Source organism: Chelonia mydas, chromosome 10, assembly GCF_015237465.2.
Source record: "Chelonia mydas isolate rCheMyd1 chromosome 10, rCheMyd1.pri.v2, whole genome shotgun sequence".
Lineage (NCBI taxonomy): Eukaryota > Metazoa > Chordata > Testudines > Cheloniidae > Chelonia > Chelonia mydas.
Window position 1 is genome coordinate 76083548 of NC_051250.2, and position 20604 is coordinate 76104151.

Here is a 20604-nt window from a genome sequence, read left to right on the forward strand (position 1 = left end):
GAAACTCCGAGCTATGATTTTATTTATATTCATTCAAAGTCTGTGTAGCCCTCACTAAAATACCCAAGAGCTATGAAATATAGAAAATCTCTATGGACCAAATTATCAGTGGAGTGTTGGGGAGGACTCCATTTATGTGCTTACAACCTTGCACAGACAGGTAACAGGACACCTGTTTGTGTACACATATAGCGTTTATTTTGCAAATTCTGTCAGTTGCATGCATAGGTGATAGTGAGCAAAAAAACCAACAACTCTTTGTGGAAGTGCATGCACTTAAAAATTGCATGTGCACACACAGACCATATTAAAAAAAATTGTTCTATGCATATAAATATTGTACTATAAATGCATTATTGACAGTCCATTAAAAGTCTTGTAAAGTCATGCAGGATTTACCCTTGGCCTTTTTTTTAACTTCACTAGCCTGTACATTGGCCCAATTTATACTTGTCTGCAATCAAAATGGAATGACATAAAGTGAGTAAAATCTCCAGTAAAGCTGTTCTTTTAACAGATTACGCCAAAACACTTGTCGCCAAAACACTTGTCACCAAAACAGTGATGGTTTCCCAGACTGCAGAATTGCACAGGACACAGCTTACTGTGCAGCAATAAATTGTCCTGTGCAAAACACTCAAGTTTAGGCTCCTGGCCAAGCTGTCACTTTAGCTCTGTGATTATATGCTACTAGCTTCACAGGAGGCTGATGCTTGTAAATGTAGGGGTTGCGTTATGTAATGTGAGAAAGAGGCTGGATGTCATATGTCACAAGAACAGCAGGTGAGTTTCTGTAGAGTTAAGGGCATTTTACTGCAGTCTGGAGCTAGCAAAGTAGTTTTATATGAGACTCCCAAGGAAGTCTCATAGGTGGAGGTGGAAGAAAGTGGGGATGAATCTAAGGTGATTTCTTAGCTTTTGATGACAGATGAATAAAAGGAGATTAATTAAGCCCAGGAATGCCTGAACAGCAGCTGAGACAACTAAGTAACATACTCGTGCTTGTGCAGAAGAGGTGCTTTCCAACGGAGTGGATCTCCCATCGCAGAATACAGGTCTGAAGTGCAGTACAGGAATTTGTTTTCCTTGTGAACATCCTGACAATATTTAACATAGGCTCTATTATAAATGGCTTAATACTTTGCTGTTGTTACACCAAGAGTGAAGAAAAGAAGAGTTTGGAATGATGAATCGATGAGCAGAAACTTGGCCCTGTTTCTCATGGTTGCTGTTTATTTTTGTATGTTGAATATTTTAGGTTTTCTGTTTGAATTAGCTTTGATATGCTGGGCCAGAATTCACACCTAGTGTAAATCCGTTGACATCAAAGGACTCCTGCCAGGCATGAAATTGGCCTGATGTCTCTGCGAAGTTCAGGTCTTTGAATAACTGGAACGACACAGTTTAAGAAAGCGCTTACGTGTGCACTTAAAGTTGATTGCGTGCTTAAGTGCTTTCCTGACTAGGGATGGTTTGCTGAATCCGGGCTTGGACGAATATGCCCCCAAAGCCCAGCTTGAAGGAGGAGGAAAGTAAACATTATCTTCTTCTTTCCTCTAATTAAAGCAAGGACTAGACAACAGCAACCACTAAGATCGGCAATGGGCAATTTGGCACCAGACTCCATAACATCCCATGGGAACTGGAGACTAACTCTCTCCATTTGAGTGAGGCAGACCAGGTGGTAATATTTTTAGTCTCAGGACAGGACAAAAAATGAAAAGAAAAGAAAAGAGATTACTCCATCTTTGCTTTCAGAGGATGGAAAACATCCAGTTAGGTGCTCAAAAGGGGGTGCTGGCCCTTTGCACAGCAGTGAATTTCACCTAGTATGCATACAAGATTTTATTATTAGGACAGCCTGTTTACAGCTACTGTACCTCTCAGACAGCCGCAATGCTGTATAGAGCACTACTTGCTTTCACTCTGTCACGCTACAGAAGGAGAAAGATGAAGGGCTAATTCTCACTTTTCTTAAGCCTGTTTCTCTTTTTTCCTAATATAAAAATCCACCCAGCCACTGCCACAATAGAAAGAGGAAACGCTCCATTTATATAGGAACAGGTTGCAATCACCAAAATATCCACTGCGTTAAAGTGTAGGTTGAGCAGGCCACAGATTCCGGACATTCAGATGAACGTGGTCTGTACACAGATATATCTAACTTTCCAGCTGCATGTAGTGTCAGGAATATTTTTTTCCATTACAAATAGGAAAAGAGCAAAATAAACTGTTGCAACTTTCCTAATGAGCCCTTTTGCCAAGGTGTGTGTGTGTGTGAGAGAGAGAGAAAGTCTTCCCCGGCTTCTTCACCATGCTGATTGCTCCATTGCTGATACAGAAATCTTCACTGGCTATGCCCCAGCGTCACTCTGGCATTGGGCCTACAATCCTTACATTGTCCCTTCCATGGCAAGAGTGGCAGTCTATTAGACCAAGTCAAGCCAGCTAAAGAAAGTGGATGATGCAGCATCTTGGTGCAGGTACAAGAGCTTATCAGACAGCCTAGGTTTCTGGTAGATACTGTTTGCTCATTAGTAAGTAGTAAATCAGCATCACCACACCCAGCAGAAGAATTTTAACTAGGAAAGAATTTTAGAAAGTAATTTAGCTAGAAAGGATTTTTATACTTCTGCAGAATCAAGTAGCCAGCTGCTTGCCAAGATTGAAAGGAAATTACAGAATAGGACAAACAGCAAAACTCCAGCCAATTATCCTACACCTCCTTTGATTGTGGATGCATAATGTAACCAAAGTCTTCCATTTAGAAGCAGCAGGCTGCTCCTGACTAGTTCCAGTTAGTTTTCAAGACTGGGAAGGGGTCAGATGATTGAAAAACGCTTACCATGGTAGGGGGAAAGGAGTCTGTAGAAGCCTTCTTTGGTGGTATTGAAACCAGTAAGTGATTCACGGGCAGGCTGTGTATAGAGACTGTTAGTCTATTAGGACTCGAGAGCATCGGGCGCGCTCTGTGGAGCCAGTAACAGAACAGTTGTATGGCTCCAATGCACTGCCACTCTACGCTTGTTTATTCGAATCCCTGGGGTTCTGAGAGTTCGACATTCACGGAGACAGGCTTGCCTGCGAAGCTAGGGGAGATCATTAAGTGCTAGCTAGGAAAGAAGGCTCCTTTCTTGATGGCATTGCAGCCAAGTTTTGTTTCAACTTATTATGATACAAACACAAAATCCAGGGCCAAATTCATCCCTGCTGTAACCCCATTGACTTTAATGTGTTTACACTAAGGATACATTTGGCTCACTAAGTTTAAGCCAGACAGCAAGGTTTGACTCATGCCTCTGGCTTCCAGGGCTCATATATGAGAACGTTGTGAGTCCAAGAACCAAAATCAGAAGGACAAGTCAGTGCAAAAAGCTTAATGCCAAGATTTTCAAGATGCCTAGGGGATTTGGATGCCCAGTTTGGGTCTTAATCCCTTAGGTGGCTTTGGAAGTCAGCCTGAGTGCCACAGTGATAGATTTCTAGAGCATTAAATAACCTCAGGATCATGACTCTGCATTTTCTTTGTAAATGATACACAGTAATAGAAGGGTAAGACACGAATGAGAGGCAGTTGAGACACATGGTCTTACTTGCACCCACAGAAGCATGGTAGTTCTATCTATTATTATTTGTTATGCTTATGGTAGTGCCTAGGATCCGACTGAGAATGGGCCACATTGTGCTAGGCCCTGTACAAACGTAGACACGGTCCGCCCCTAGTTCTTGACAATCTAAAGAGACAAGATGGACAAAGGGCAGAGGAAGGGGACAGAACACAGAAGCAGCGTGAACAATGTGATGGCGGCAAAGGTCGTGTCAGCGCCATGATTTGTTGCTTTTGTTGTTTGAGTCCACTCAGTGGCGTTGTGTTAGAAGGGGATTAGCTCACGGGAGAGACAGAGAGAGAGGGGCTGGAGCAAACAGCCAATCAGCGCAGCAGGGAGAATGTTCAGTGTAAGGTCTGCAGATAAAAGTCTGACAACCCCATCAGTGTCCATCAGCCCCTGCTTGAACAGCTTTCTGCAGCGGCGGTGCCCTTTCAGTCTCCGTCCGGTTTCTCTCTGCCCTTTCTTTCCAAAAAGCCACGTGGCTGAGGAGAGGGGGCTACCACATGGGCCCTAGTGCCTCCAAAGGGTGGAAGACTCTCCTTTACGGTTCTGGGGCTGGAATGGTTCCAGCTGGGCCCCATTTGCCTCCTTCCCCTCCCCTGCTTGAGCTGTCCTTATGTATTTCTCCTCCCAGCACCCCTGTGAAGAAGCAAAGTGCTGTTATCCCCATTTTGCAGATAGGGAAATGAGCCATAGAGCCTAGCCCAAAGCCACACAAGTTGTCTGCAGTAGAGCAGGGACAGAATCTAGGTCTCTGGGGTCCCTGTTCACAACCTTCACTAACCCATCCTTCCTCCCCTAGAGTGGAAACTAAACAACCAGGCTGGCTAACACCTGGCATTTGATTCCCAACACTGCGAGAATGTCAGAGCACTGACATAGATCCCATATGTGGCTGCAATTCCTAAGTATAGCATTTTGGATGGAACAATAGCCCAGGGTTTTGGCTGCAACTCTGGATTTCCGTATTTTTGTGGGTTTAAGTCACGAATTCAAATTGTCTTTCACACATCCACAGCAATTTGGAGTGGAGTGGTTGGGGAAACCCTTAGAATATTTGCCTGCAAAATGAGTGCTAGACTGTCGACATAAAGCTCATGTGTGAAACATTTTCCTTGTGTGCCTAGCCAAGGGGGGTCCTCATTTTTGACTGCGTATCCTAGGTGCTATGGTAATACACATAAATAATAATAGGGATGATAATGCTAGTGGCACCTTAGACTATTAACACTGAAATAACCTTTGAAATATAGCTTCACTGTTTGTTTTGTTCTTTGCAACTTAGATGAGGAAGTTCTGCTTATGGAAGGTTTCAGGTACAGTCCGGACTCCCACCCCAGTCTGTATTGTTCCAGAAGTACAAAGCACGGGGAAAGCCATCTTAACCGGCTGGTGGAGGATTTCCCCCAGCCAGGGGTTACCTCAGCTGGTGGAGAGCTTCTCAACCTTAACAAAGCGGGCGTGTTAGGCATGGCCGGAACACTGCTGGGCTCCAGTGCTCCCTGCCTGCTGGAATGGTCCCTCGGGCTCGTAGCCAGCCGAGCACAACTGAAGCTGTGTCTCTGATGAGAGCTAGTGAGTATAAATAGCCGTGTAGCCATGGTAGCATGGGTGGTTGCCGCGGAGGCCTGACTGAGCCATGCCAAGTACAAACCCTCCCGAAACCAGTGGGTATGTACGTAGCGCTTCTCAGCCAGGCCACCTCTGCTTCGACCTGTGCGTCCACGCCTACGTAGTGCGCGATACCGCCAGTACGGGCACACCAGCAGTCGTGTAGACGTAGCTTTAGGGTAATAATGAGGCTATCAAGTGACTGCCAGCTGGCCCCGGGACAGGTACTGAGGAACAAAGGTGGCACACGGCCACCTTGTTTCCAAATCCTTCCCCCGGGTCCTGTGCCGAGGACTGCTTCTTGCGGTTGCTGGGCTCTGCTTCTCAGGCCTAGCCTCTCCAGATGTTTACATGAAAACAAACCTTGTCACTGAAATAATAATTAGAAACTGATGAAATATTTCAATTCTTCTGTTTATATAGGGGATCTGACTCTTCCCTCTGCTCCCATAAGGGGAAGGGACCCAGATCAGACTCCTCTCGTACCAAAGGGGGGAGTGGCATTGCCACTTACCTGCCTCCTGCTGTGGAAACACCTCCACAGGTGCGCAGCAAGCTGGAAGGAGGCAGGCTAAGAAGATGGCTGATTTCCGTTGAGTCATTGCCCCTGGTGCACTCCTCCACGGAGTGAGAAATGCTTTTCAGGGCTAGGTGAACGATGGAGTAGACAGCACACGACTTGTCTGTCTTTCTGCCTAGACACTTATACTGTGGTCACCTTCGTGATACCAGCTCAAACGCTATTCCCAGTCTTGCCTCCTGATGCAGGTGTCAGAGACGTGGGGAGCAAGGCAATCAGTGGACAGCCTCTTGTTCCCTAGATTTGTAGATTTTTAAGGCCAGGCAAGACCATTATGATTTACTCTCACCTCTTGCACAATGGGCCGTAGAATTTCACCCAGGCCGTTTCTACACATAAGAGGTTTTCTGGTTATATCAGCAAACCCTCCTAGTGTAGACCCAGTTTATACCAGCAGAAAGATCATTTTGCTGGTATAGCTTGGACCAGTTCCCCAAACAAAACAGGCTGTGCTGGCAAAAGGACTGTTTTTGCCAGTATAACTGGGTCTATACTAGAGCTTTCCCTGGCACGACTATGTCAGTAAAAAAATCACTTCTTTAACTGACATAGCTGGCAAAACTTTTAAGGCTAGACCAGACCCAGGTCACTCTTGCATCAAGCCCATAAATTCTGGTTGAACCAGAGCATGTCACTTAGAAAAACATTCAGTCTTGATTTAAAGGCTCCAAGTGATGAAGAATCCCCTGCAGAAGTTGTTCCAATTGTAAGTTCCCCTCACGGATAACAGACTTATTTCTAGCCTGAATTTATCTAACTTCAGCTTCCAGCCATCAGATCTCGCTGTGCCTTTGTCTTCTAAATTAAAGAACCCTCTACTATTAGAAATCTTCTCCCCAGGGAGGTACTTACAGACTGTGATCTAGTTCCCTCTTAACATTGTCTGAGGCCAGGTCTACACTAGAAACTTTTACCAGCATAGTAATGTTGGTTAGGGGTGTGATTTTTTGATTGATTGTTTTGCAGATTTTCCATGCTGGCAAATAGCCTTTTGGTAGATGCACTTATAGTGTCATAAGATCAGTATAAGCTATACCGGCCAAAGCACTTTTTGCTGGTATAAGTTTTGTCTATACTAGGAGGTTTTGCTGGTATAGCTAAGCTGGTAAACCTTCTAGTGTAGACCTAGCCTTAGATAGGCTTCTTGAATCCCACATGTTTGAATCTTTCCCCCACCTCTTCCTGGTGAAGGGGCAATCTGGGTAATGATCGGAAAGAAATTCTGCTAGCTTATCTGTCCACGTTTTCTCTCCTCATATGGAAGAGTTTTTCCCATGTTGGGGGATAATTTAGCTGAAGTTTTATTAACTCCCGTGACCCTGTTGTGCCAGCACTAATTGGCAGCATCCTTCTGGTTGTATTCTGGAATGATGGCAGTGGAGGAGGGTGCCCAGACCTGTCTGTGTTTTATGCCCTCTTTATACCATAACTCAAAAGTGTGCCCACTGATTTTTGTCTAATGCTGTAAATAAATTTGCTTTTGGGCTGTTACAAGCTTCAGCTGGGAGTAAATGTTTACAGCTGACATATAAAATGTAGCCACTGGGGTTTGTTAATGAACAGACCATTAAATAGAGAGGCACAAGAGACTCTGTGATAAAACTGCATTCACTTGGTGTCATTGTAAAATCTCTGAAATGTACTTTGCACAGGGTGCTCTGTAGTCACCATTGCACTGGATGCCCTGGGTAATTTGATTTCTCACTGTGGACTGGGGAAGCCTGTATCAGATGCCATGGCCACACAGCAGTGTGATGTGTGTGGCCTTGGGCAAGTCCATGGCCCTCTGTGCCTTATTTTCCCCATATGCATAATGGGGATAATAATAATAATTTCCTTCTTAGTTCGCAGGGAGTTTCTGAGGTTTCGTTAGTGAATATTTGTTAAGTGTTTTTATGTCTAAAGGACTATATGTATCCTATATATTGTTACTGTTATTTGTTAGACTGCACAATTATTCATAATAATTCCACTTTCCTCTGCATCTTCACCACTTGCTCTTCTTTATCTGGAATTCTGTGTACCAATCAACCTGGAAACCACCTTTGTATTTCCTTTTAATTTAAAATAAAATGTAAAAATAAATCACGGGGCTATAAATTCAGAATTTAAAAGGAAATGAAATCAGCTTATCAGTTGCTTGCTGCCTCCTGGTGGTGCATTCATGAATCACTCCATTAATCCCAGTTTTTAGAGTTTAGCATTATATCGTATAGCACAGGGGTGGGGAACCTTTTTTCTGTCGCAGGCCACTGACGCACATAAAAAAATTAATCGCGGGCCACTCACCCGCCATGGGGGGCACGGAGGCTTGGGGCTTTCCCCTGAGGCAGGGCAAGCCGGTGCTTGCAGCTCCAGCCGGGGGGAGAAGTGCCAAGACTCAGGACTTCACCCCCTCCCACCCCCCTGCGGCAGGGCAAGCCAGCCCTTGCAGCTCCAGCGCTGTGGGCCAGGTGAAATTTACCAATGGGCCTAATCCGGCCCATGGGCCATAGGTTCCCCACCCCTGCTGTAGCATCTGAAGCCACTCTTGGGGTAAAATTTTCAAAAGCACCTAAATCTCATTTTCAAATGTTACTTAGGCACTTTGCAGCCTGTGTCTCCAAGCAAATTAATGGCATTTAGGCTTCCAAGTCACTGAGGCACTTTTGGAAGTGTTGCCCATGCTTTGTTTCGATGCAGAGATGATCATTAGGTGGTCACGTTTTCCCAAGTGTTCATGTTAGTTCAGGCTTCCACTTTGTTTTAGCCTTTAACAACTTTCAGATTTTCTTTGATAAGAATAGGATGCAGTGTTCTTTTTGTCCTGTTCTCACAGGCCGCTGTGGTATCAGCCATGGAGTTGCTGCCCAAATGGTGCTATTTTGCCAATTTATTTCTAACTTCACGAGGAAATTTCCCCTGTTCACAAACACTCTTTCCAATAGGGCAGCTCTCATTCTTCCCCTGGTCTGGACATGCCTTTGTAAAACACTCCTTGAAATGGCTCAGAGCTGGTGATGTTCCAAGGTTTGATAGGGAAGAATGATACATGTGAAAATATTATGTATTCTAGCAAACAGCCCACCAGTGATAAATCTTATTCTACTGCTGCTAATCTCCTACGGGAACTCCCTCTGAGGGCCGGTCCAGACTGGGCAGTTTTGGCTGGTGTTGCTAGACCGATGTTGCTGCAGTGGTACAGACCTCTCATGTACGTGTGACTTGCACTAGTGTAATTTACCGTAGTTTGACCACACTGGTGCATGAAATTTTTTACCCAAGTGCAGCATATCTACCCTATGGGCTTGCACTGACTCCTTTCCAGAAGCTTTTAGGCAGCACTCCTTGAGTGCTTCGCACTCTCCACCCCACATCTCAGATGTGGGTGCAATCCTGCACCTGCTTCACACGCACACCTCTAAACTAGTCCTTGGAAGAGTGTCACTTGGAGGAAATCTAGCCTGTACATCCAGAGGTGCAAGGATCCCCCTGGCAAAGGACCCAGTGTAGCTTCAAGACACGAAAGAGGTGGGGAAGCTGGGATTTAAGAAGGACTTGCAGTATGTATCCACATCTAGGTTCTCAGGCTGTGTCCATCACTGAGGCATCTGAGTGCCTCCTGGATGGCACAGAGCTCCTCTCCCTGCACAGTATAGGATGGGGCAGGGTTTGAGGATCTACCCTGCATCCTACAGAGAAGAGTGGGTAGGTTTCATGGAAGACCACTTCACCCTCAGTGGACCAGCTCTGTAGCGATTCCACTGCTTAGGCTGGGCACTGGGTCATTGGATGAAACCCACGGAGCAGCTTCGGGATCAGGGCCTCTGACATCAATGCATTATTTCATAGCTGGGTCATCTGAGTTCCTAGAAGCTAGTTGCATGGAAAGTGAAGCACTTACAGCTACTTGATGATTTGTCAGTATTGTAACAGGCCCTGGCTTATTATCATAAGGCAAGTGAGTCATATTAAAATTGCTTTTTGTTCTTTCTTTGGCATACAGGCACTGTCTGTGAGTTGGTCAAATCTCAAGCTGCCTTGGGTGGATCTGGACTGGCTGATTGATATCTCATGTCAGATAACTGAGCTCGATCTGTCTGCCAACTGCCTGGCCTCCCTCCCATCCGTGATTCCGTGGGGACTGATAAACCTCAGGAAACTGAACCTATCTGACAACCAGCTGACCGAACTGCCCAGCGTCCAGTCATCCGATGAAATTATATGCACAAGGTGTGTGTGCTGTATCCTTAAATCAAAGGATAGCAAGTGCAAAGAGCTGCTTCAGATCAATCACTTGTGCATGTGTGACAGACTGAAACCTGAAGAGAACAAATGAACCTATGCCCCTTGGGCAGATGAAGAGCTTCTAGGTTTTATCTTTTCACTACGAAGACTCGGTTCTGCTCCATACTTTATAATACAGTTATTTCCAAGTTAATTATCAGGATGGTCATGTTTTAAAGTGTGGCTTTTGCCATGGCTTGTGAGAACACGTCATACCTCTGCCCAAGGGGAGCTAAAAATGTGATAAAATAGATGTCTTTATACAACACTAGTCATTGCTCATGCTTTTATTTATGCTTTGTTGGATGTTTTTCCATACTTGCAGGTTACTTGAGGTGGATGTGTCCATCAACAGGCTCTGTATCCTCCCTTCTGGATTCCTTCATCTCACAAAACTTCAAAAACTCATTGCCACCAAAAATTATCTGGAAAAGTTATTTGATGAGGAAAGTGGTATGTTAGCTCCAGTGATCAGTGTTACCCTTACACTTTTCACTCCCAGGCCTGATCTTGCAAGGGGCACCCAAGCTTCCTTTGACCCCTAACCCACCAAAGTCAATGGTGGTCGTGAGGGTGCTTAGTACAGCTATGGGATCTTCATCCAAAGCACACTGAAGTCAATAGTCTTTCTGCTGACATCACTGGGCTTTGGCTCGCACCCACAAAGTACTGAGCACTATGCAAGATTAGACCCCAAGTGACAGCCCTTCACTAAATTTGTGGTGTTTTGTATTTTCTAGCAACTAATTGGATTGGATTAAGGAAACTGCAAGAACTTGATGTGTCTGACAACAGATTGGTGGAGCTCCCCACACTGTTCCTTTACTGCTTCAAATCCCTAACCATCCTCAATGTTTCCAGAAACAATCTGAAGGTGTTTCCAGACCCCTGGGCCTGCCCCTTGGTAAGTCAAACTGCTCTGGTGGGAGCAAAAGAATGAGGAAAGCTTTCTACTCACAGGACAGTGCAAAGAAATGGGATGTGCTACATTAAGACTCTGTCTAGCTTCTTAGGCTGAAAAGCTGGTCTCCCAGTGCAGTGGTGACACCAGGGTGATTTTAACTTTTGGATTTTCAGGGTGGGTTTTTGGAGATCCACTGCGGTTCAGCTCTGTTCATGTGGATATTCCCAGTAGGGCCAATGGTACCACTGCCATGGATAAAGCAAACAGCTTGGACCCTGCGCATATGACCGAAGGATGTACTGGGTCATGTTACAAAACCCACAGCCTTCCTTCAGATTAACTTTAATCAAGCCAGTGGATACATTATGAGACATCAATACCCACGTGTCATTGTGTATTTCAGGAGGAGATAAATGTCAGTGTTTCATGGTTAGTGGTAAAAAATAATGAGTGCAAGAAAGTATTTTGTTGGTTAAATATATATTTGTGGAGGAAGAGTTACAGTCTTCAAAGTAACAATTAAAATGCATATCCTTAAAAATGGATTTGCCTATCAATTAAGTGTACGCTTGTAGAGTTTATTGGGGGTTGCTTGGAATTAGACTTGCAGGAATGGGATCTTAGACCTACAAGTGTACAATTCCTTGTTGTGCAGTAGTTACTCTTAAAAAAAAAACTAGGAAGGCTGCATGAATCAAACGTGTTAATGTATAAAACGTGACAATTGATCAGCATGTTTCTTGAAAGATGTATGTGTCTTAGAATTTGTTATTGTCTCAGTATTTTGTTTTTCATGCTTCCAGAAATGTTGTAAAGCATCTGGAAATTCATTGGAGTCCCTCCCGGACACATTGACTGTTTTCTGGAAACATCACCTCAGAGAAGTGGATTTTTCTGAGAACTCACTAAATGAAGTTCCACAAGGACTTTTCCAACTTGAAGTAAGTGTAAAACCCTCCTAGAGCTTTTTCAACAGAACCTATTCAGGACAGGAACACCAACTGCAGCGTGTATGTGATTATGAACAAGGGATTAGAGGATCTTTGTGTGTTCAGTAGGATAATGTCCCTTTGCTCCCTGTGCAGAGCTGTTGTGCGGGCCTTCCATGCAATATTAAATAGCTGCCCCATTTTCCCCAAAGGTGCACTTTAGCCATGTCCCAAATGATCCTTGTGTATTGTTTGTAACATGCTTTAGGATTCCTTTGAGAGCTATTTTGGTGCCTGCAGCTGTGTCTTTAGGACTGCATTTTTTTAAACCAACCTCCATTTGGTAGTTGCAAGTCAGAATTAGACGTCCAATGTCTAACTTAATTGCACCCACAGGTCATTATGAGGGCAGAAGGGAAGGCCAGTTTGTTAATCTGTCCCAGAAAGCACTATATAAGCAGGAAGTATTATTGTTCATTGGGTCCACATTAGTGCTGTGTGAAATACTTGCTTTGAAACCTGGTAGCATATGAAACAAACCTGGGTTAAGGTGAGTTACAAACTCAAAGCGCAGACCACGTTCATTGAAAGGTTCATTGTGTTTGACAAACCTTTCATGCAAATGCAGGGCCTCTTTCCAGCTAATAGGACAGATTCATGGTTTTGCTCCAAACTTGTTCAGAATTTGTGGTTTCAACATGAACCAAGGCAGAACTCAGCGGTTTCATCTGAGTTTCCATTTCAGATTGTGAAGCACAGGGGCATAGTCTTGAGTGGATTGAAATCAAGGAAAACATTTGTGAAAGTGCCAAGATTTTCACAGCTCTACCCAGCATGGAAAACTGAGTGGTGACAGCATATGTCCATGTCTGTCTAAGTCAGTTTACTTGGACACCAAGGGAGCAGTTATAGCAGGAAAAACATCTGATAGGAAGGTGTAAGAGAAACCACATTCAAGAGAAGCCATCCTGGTCAGCCCTGATTTCACTTGAAATCCCCATAAAGTTAGTGGGAGAACAATGCCACTGAAAATAATTCTTCACCTCCCTCCCCAATCCCACTCAGCTAGCCTGTTCCCAGTGGAATGCCCACAGGGGAAAGGAGGAGAGTGCTAGAGAGATGCCTCTGGCTTTGTCCTGCTAGTAGGAACAGAGAAGATCACTTTCTTCCTAAATTATTATTTGCAGAAGGCTACAAGTGACCTCTGCATGTGTGAGTTGCCTTTTCATTACATATATTTTTAATGATTTCTGCTCATCATTTCCTCTATCCTGGCACATCTCCGGAAGGATGAAATCTATGTGCTATTGACTTTAACATCACTTTTACTTTACTTGACTTTAACATCACTTTTTTTCTCTGAAGATAGTAAAAATACAAATGGGAGCGATTCAGTTGACACAGCAAATGCTGGACACTAGATGGTGCTCCACGGTCACATTTCATCCTACACTGTAGTTTTTGTGTATGGAAGGCTGGATTTGTGCATGATGTGATAACTCCCAGGGCAGCATGTCTAAGTGGAGTTGGATAAATTCTCCACTGGGCTGTGTGATTTAGAAGCTGGCATACTTTGGCAGGCACTTGGGCATCCTAGGTAGCTCCAGCTCACATCTCTGTTTCTTTAGTCCTAATCAGATAACATTAAAAAGTGCCAACTCACCCAAGTTACCCAGAGCTAGACTGAGATGTGATTACATGTGTGCCTATGGGAATCGGAGGAAATAAGAACAATAAACCTTCATCTTGGATGTGGGTGCATTGGAGCAAATGAGACTACTCACCCACTTGCACCCTCTCTAGGTTTATGTAGGTGGCGAGGGGTGGAAAATGGGCAGAACTTTGGTGCCAGCCCGCATGTGCGTACACGCTCACTGGCCAGCAGTAAATTACTATCCCAAGCCCATGGAGCAAGGAAGAAGTGTGTCTCAGAGGAGCATCTCTGGTATAATGCTGCTGCTGGAATGTTGTAGTTCACCCATCACCCTTTGGTCAGTGCTGGGTCTAAAGTCAGGATCTGGTCCATGGTAAAGAATATGATTTAGATATGTCATTGTTCAGATGTGGCAAGAGAAGGGGAAGCTAAACCAGCTCATGTCCTATGATTCCTTGTGCAGCACAGATGTTCCTACCCAAGGTCCTTTTCATCTTTGCTGTAGAGCCCATTATCCTTTTCCAAAGAAGCTGATACCTTTCCAAGTCATGGCTCACTTCTCTAGAGAAGTTGATCGCTCCTGGAGAAAGACCAGGAACTTTTCTCTGAGGGACATATGCAAAGCAGTCCTGTCATGTTTTCCAGATCCCTTACAAGTTGACTCATGCAGCCCCTGTCATAAGTAAGTGACAGTAGCTTTTTCCACTCTGTTTTAAATTATATGACAGTTCCCTTATTGTGTGTTGTGGCAGAAAAGAGAAGGAAGTTACCTACTATGGTCCATTTCTTGCTCCTGACAGTGCCCCATCCCCCTGAAACTTTGCCAGTGGACAGTCACGATTCTGGAAATCTGTGGTGATACCTGCAGGGAACTTGGCACAAAGTGTTGGGTGGAGGCAGATTCTTCTTGTCAAACTGAGGTTGATTCCAAATGTGCAATGATTTTGACAAAATGTGGGGGTGGAGTAGGGGGAAGGCTGTATGGTTAATTTGTTTATACTTCTCTGGAAGTCTCTGGTGTCGTTCAATTCCAGCATTTAAATTGACTCAGCATGTTCCTTCACCAGTTCCCTTCCAATGGCCTCCTCTAATATTTCACAGTTATCTATATTTGTTACTTTTCTAGCATTATGTCAAAGCTTTGTTGTGCCCCTATCCTGGCACTGTGCAAGTTACACATTAAATACCGACCTACTCACTTGATGATAGGCGGCTACCCTGGTCCCACTCCAATTTCTTATTCTTCTATTTGACCTCATCACAGAGGAACAGTCTCACTTTCTGAGACAGTGTTATTGTGGCTTGATTAAGTACTTGCCACACCATGCCAGCACAACCTCTTAAGTGGTATCCACCATTTACACTAAACCTTAATGGCATATGGAACATAAATGGTGTCTAAAATACCTAGGGCCAAATTCTCTGCTGGCATAACTCCATTGACTTTGGGTATATTACACTAACTTCAGTGGAGTTATGCTAGAAAGAATTTGGCATTTCTAGGTTAGAATTCTGCTTATCTCAGATCACATCAGGGGATGTATTGACTAGGAGTTGACTAAATTTTCAGTCAAAAGCTGTTTTCCTATGGATAATTGGATCTTTGACAAAATGAATATTTTCATGGAAAACATTGACTTGCTGAAAAAACAAAAACATTGTGGCCAAAAATCCCAAAAGTTTCAATTTTAGGCCAAAACATTTTTTAATCAAAAGTTGAAATTTCTCATGGGGGAACCCCTCATCCCCAATTTTCCATCTAATGCTGACACATTTCAAGAACTATCTTCTTGTCCAGCTTTTAAAAGCACTTTATAGTGCCTTTGGGTATTGTCCTGTTGCCTTACTATCTTGAGAACATCTCTTCAATGAAAAAGTACTCTTGTTTTATTAAAGGGACACCATCAAATGGTTTTAGCTTCAAATTTATTTGTAAAGCAAGGTGGGAGAGTGGGGAGGTTTACAAAATCTGGCATAAATCAATTTTTTGTAAATTTTAATTAACTTTTTAGGAGGGAGGTGGTATTTGGAATTTCACCATATCTCCGTGGTGCTTCTTAATGCATGAAAGCAAGCAAATGAAACTGAGTACAGGTAAAGAGTAAGACCAATAGTATAAATGGTGAAAGGAAACGTAAATCTACTTTTAATAATCTAAACCACATGTAACAAAAATATATGCAGATTCTACTGTATAGGTAGGTCACATTTTACATTTTGGATTTATACAAGAGAATATATAATCTGAAATATGAATTAGTAGGAGAGGGCCCACTCATATCTTAATCCACACACATATGCAACACCTATGACAAACATATGGCATAGTATCCATATAAAACATATCTCTTATCTACATCGGACTGTTTCATTAACACCAAAGCTGACGTTTGGAATTTATAGTTGAATCTTTCAGTAATTGTGTTGGGCTAAAAGTTGCATTGCTTTGTACAAGGAGATGAACTAAATGTGTGTATTGGAGAGAGTTAAGGAGGAGAATGTTTATATCCTAGGAAGCTAGTCTCTTTGTTAAATAAGAAGTGCTTTCTTAGTTTTCCTGTGATTTAAGCAGCTGTACTTACCAAACCTCTTTCTGCTGGTTTAATGGATTGCTTCTTGTAAGTGCAGCCTATTCCTCTTTCAGGCGCTGGTGTCACTGAAGCTTTTGGGAAATCAGTTAGTTTCATTGCCTTCTCAAGATAAGTGGACTTGCAGGCAACTTAAATCACTGGATCTTTCTAAGAATCAGCTTGGGAAGTAAGTGTTCCGTTTAGTTTGTGTCAGAGCTAAAATTTAAACTAAAGATTAAAAATTAATAACAAAACCAATCCCTTACATGTGGTAGAAAGTGACGATGCTTTGACAGACTCGCTGGATTAATTCCCTCTATATAGCATATAGTTATCCGTACAGCATGGACCACATCTTCTTTTGCATCTCCAAAGTGTCTTGTACACCCGTGGCATTGAAGAAATATTACCCATAATTCCTTTGGATATAGCACATGACATTATATCATGAGTGAATAATTATTAGTGGTAATAGAATGTAGAACACGCTTCACTCTGAGTGGTTTACCAATGCAAGTACTTATTTGTGGGGAGCATATCTTAACCATAAGCATTTTGTCTGGGCTTAAACTTTTGTACTTCTGTTGGGAGTACATGTTTTGAAAAATGTTAATAATCTTTGGGTTTGGTTTTTTTCATTAAAATGTAACAGGCCATTAGCCCATAGCCAGACTAATGACTTTGGTGATTTAGAAAAGAAAAGAAAAATTGGGAGTGATATTTTTTCCATTTAGAAAACATTATAAGGACGTTTGATAGGCAGACTTGCTGGTCTGTTCCCTTCTCCAGCGGTGACTGTCAGCGCATCCAGCTTCCATGTATATCATTTGGGTGTATGCCCAGCAGCTCTGCTAGATTCATTATGATTTGCCCTGCCACTAGTCTGCATGGTCAATGTCAATAAACAAGGATGTATAAATGCTCTAGAAATGTCTCGGTCCACCTCCACAATAGCATTCATGGGTCATCATGTCAGAGTGCTAGCTGTAGTAGGAAAAGGCTATTCTCCAGAGTCTCTCAGTTTGCTATTTGACAATCTCCTAAACCTTGATACCAGTAAAGAGAACGCAAAGTCAAGTGTGCATTTCCCAAATGGAATCAACATGATGCCCCAGAGCTAGGCTAATATGCTGAATGACAGAGATGAGTCTGAACCAAAACCCTTGGGTCCAGATGGTTCTGAGTTTTGGTGGTGTTCAGAACTGCTGCTGAACTGTGTGGCTCAGACTCCTCTTCCACATACATGGGAATGGGAACCAGCAAAGGCTGTACTCTGACATTATGAAGCCTTGCAGAGGTCCAGATCCTACAAGGTGCTGAGGTCCCAAAGGTTGGGCCCATAACAGTACGAGTTCATGTGAACGTCCCCCAGCGTGGCTTTGTCTTTCTCAAGCATCGCTTTGTGCATTTTGTTTCGTCCGCAGGAGCGAGGAGGGGTTTAAAACAAAGCGGATTTCCTTTTTTACCACAAGAAACCGAGGGCGTGCAGGCACAGAGGCAGGTATGGTATGTGGTATGTCCTCCTCTCCTGGGAAGGAGATGGTCAATTGCGCCAAGTGAATTCCAGGGGTACCGGGACCCTCTTGGAGTCTGGCAGATGAGTGGTCAGTATCAGTACAGCTGCAGCTCTTAGTGCAGTGACATGAAAATAAGATGGGAAATGCTTTTAACGTACAAATTACTGTAGAGCTGGTCTATCCCCTCTGCCCAAATGGCTGGTGGGTGAAACCTGCTTCTCTCCCTGAACTATCAGTCCCTCTCTTTGTCCAAATTACTAAAGTGCGTGATTCAGAGTAGCAGCCGTGTTAGTCTGTATCCGCAAAAAGAAAAGGAGGACTTGTGGCACCTTAGAGACTAACCAATTTATTTGAGCATAAGCTTTCGTGAGCTACAGCTCACTTCATCGGACGCATTGTATTTCTGTTGGGAGTGCGTGTTTTGAAAAGCTAGTCACTCTAGCTAGTGTACCCGTTAGTTCACTGAGATGGGAGAATGAACCAATAATTAGATGATCCCAAGGGCAATACAACTATGTCGCTGAACTTGCAAGATAGGTTTTGCCCTTTGCCTCTTTGATGATTGCCAAAGGTCTGGCGGGAGATTTTCTGGATTACCACCTGTGAAATCCCATAAAATTCAAAAGACCATTTGAAGATATCCACACTGATCCCTAATCTCTGTGGAATTAATTTGCTTTGCTTTGCTTTCTGTTTGTTTGTTTTTATTTTAGGCCACTCTGATCTTTTATGTGCTGCATTCTTCCTTGGGAATACCTTCCTGACAGTGCATTTTACAGTGTCCCCGGGGAATTGCACAGAACGGAATAAAATTTAGGTTTCGTGGTGACAGTTAACATTGCCCTGGACATCCTGATGAGAATAGTCCACTAACCATATAGTCTCACCTCACTGCACTATGAATGAATCCCTCTATTTTCCCCCTTCCTTCATGGGTCATGGACAAAGCAGAAGCATTACCCACAACACACCCATGACCCTTGCAAATCTGCATTAAGACAAAGACTATAATAAAATCTCATGCTTCAGGGCTTTAGCTGGTTGGCTACAGGGGTCAGGAAGGAGTTTTTCCCCTGGGGCACCATTGGTCAGATATATTCTGGGAGTAGTTTTGCCTTGCTCTGAAGAATCAGGGATTGGCCATAGCTGGAGATAGGACACCTGACAGATGGATCTGAGGTCACAGAGAGAATCCTCTTCCTAGATGCCTGGCTGCTAGGTCTTGCTCAAATCCTCTGGGTCAAACTGATCTCTAGATTTGGGGTCAGGAGGGAATTTCCCCCCAGGTCAGATTTGCAGGGATCTTGAGTGTTTTTTGCTTTCCTCTACAGCATGGAGCATGGATCACCTGCTGAGATCATCCAGGCACACCTCACCTAATCAATAGCCAGCCATTGCAGGGGCCTCAGGCATTGGAAAACATAGTCCCAACTACATATATAAAATGATGGAGTCTAAATTAGCTGTTACCACTCAAGAAAGAGATCTTGGAGTCATTGTGGATAGTTCTCTGAAATCATCCATTCAATGTGCAGCGGCCGTCAAAAAAGTGAACAGAATGTTGGGAATCATTAAAAAGGGTATAGATAATAAGACAGAAAATATCATGTTGCCTCTATATAAATCCATGGTACGCCCACATATTGAATAGTGTGTGCAGATGTGGTCGCCCCATCTCAAAAAAGATATACTGGAATTGGAAAGGGTTCAGAAAAGGGCAACAGAAATGATTATGGGTATGGAACGGCTTCCGTATAAGAAGAGATTAATAAGGCTGAGACTTTTCAGCTTGGGAAAGAGACAACTAAGAGGGGATATGACTGAGGTCTATAAAATCATGACTGGTGTAGAGAAATTAAATAAGGAAGTGCTATTTACTCCTTCTCATAACACAAGTACTAGGGGTCACCAAATGAAATTAATAGGCAGCAGGTTTAAAACAAACAAAAGGAAGTATTTCTTCACACTGTGCACAGTCAACCTGTGGAACTCTTTGCCAGAGGATGTTGTGAAGGCCAAGACTAGAACAGGGTTCAAAAAAGAACTAGATAAGTTAATGGAGAGTAGGTACAGCAATGGCTATTAGCCAGGATGGGCAGGGGATGGTGTCCCTAGTCTCTGTTTGCTAGAAGCTGGGAATGGGCCACAGGGGATGAATCACTTGATGATTACCTGTTCTGTTCATTCCCTCTGGGGCACCTGGCATTGGCCACTGTTGGAAGACAGGATACTGGGCTAGAGGGACCTTTGGTCTGACCCAGTATGGCCATTCTTATGATTTCTCTTGTTCTCTGCCTGTGGCACACAAGAGTTACGAGGACTGAAATACTTTGTTCAAACCCAAGTTATTGGGCTCAATACAGGGTTAACTGTATTGAGCCCAATTAACTGGGTGAAATTTAATGGCTTGTGATACAAAGGAGGTCAGACTGGGGGATCTAATGATTCTTTCTGGCCTTAAATTCTAAGGAACCATGAAACTTTCAAAATTTCCTCTCCGTGGAGGTAGAAGCTGCTGTCCAGCAAGTAATGTGTGTGTTCATATGAAGAAAATAAATCTCTGTTGTGTGTAAGATTTTCTTTAACTAGTTACAAATGAAAAGAGAAATAGCAGGATTTACCTAGAAAGATAAATGCTGTGACATCAATCCCGAGTGTAGAACATGTGGGAATATGACCCTGAACCTTTGTTCTAAAGAGTTTGTCAGCATCAGGGGCATCATATCCTCTCTGTAAAGCTATTACAACAGCTGGGGGACGGGGGCGTGAACGGAGGACTAACCCCAGGGATGCTTTGAGCCAAAGATCTGTCCTGGCCTTACTACCAACCCCACCCCACACAAATCCTCCGGCTATTCCAGTTAATGCCCATCTTCTGTGCCTACTGTTGTCGAATAATGTGAAAAGAGGAGCTGAGAAGGAGAGACAAAAGGAGAGATGGAGGCACTTTCATCAGGTCATG

General features: G+C 43.6%; 1 protein-coding gene across 5 annotated transcripts in view; it reads left to right on the top strand.

The window, feature by feature from the left end:
• The window catches only part of LRRK1 (leucine rich repeat kinase 1), a 107540-nt gene that overhangs the window by 37493 nt on the left and 49443 nt on the right, over positions 1-20604 (top strand). For all 5 annotated transcript variants that reach the window (XM_037909997.2, XM_037909998.2, XM_037910001.2 and 2 more), the window contains 6 exons: positions 9788-10014; positions 10394-10521; positions 10809-10972; positions 11776-11913; positions 16200-16312; positions 17550-17626. In XM_037909997.2, the coding sequence (XP_037765925.1) occupies positions 9788-10014; positions 10394-10521; positions 10809-10972; positions 11776-11913; positions 16200-16312; positions 17550-17626 (847 nt within the window). The remainder of the gene's footprint in view (positions 1-9787; positions 10015-10393; positions 10522-10808; positions 10973-11775; positions 11914-16199; positions 16313-17549; positions 17627-20604) is intronic.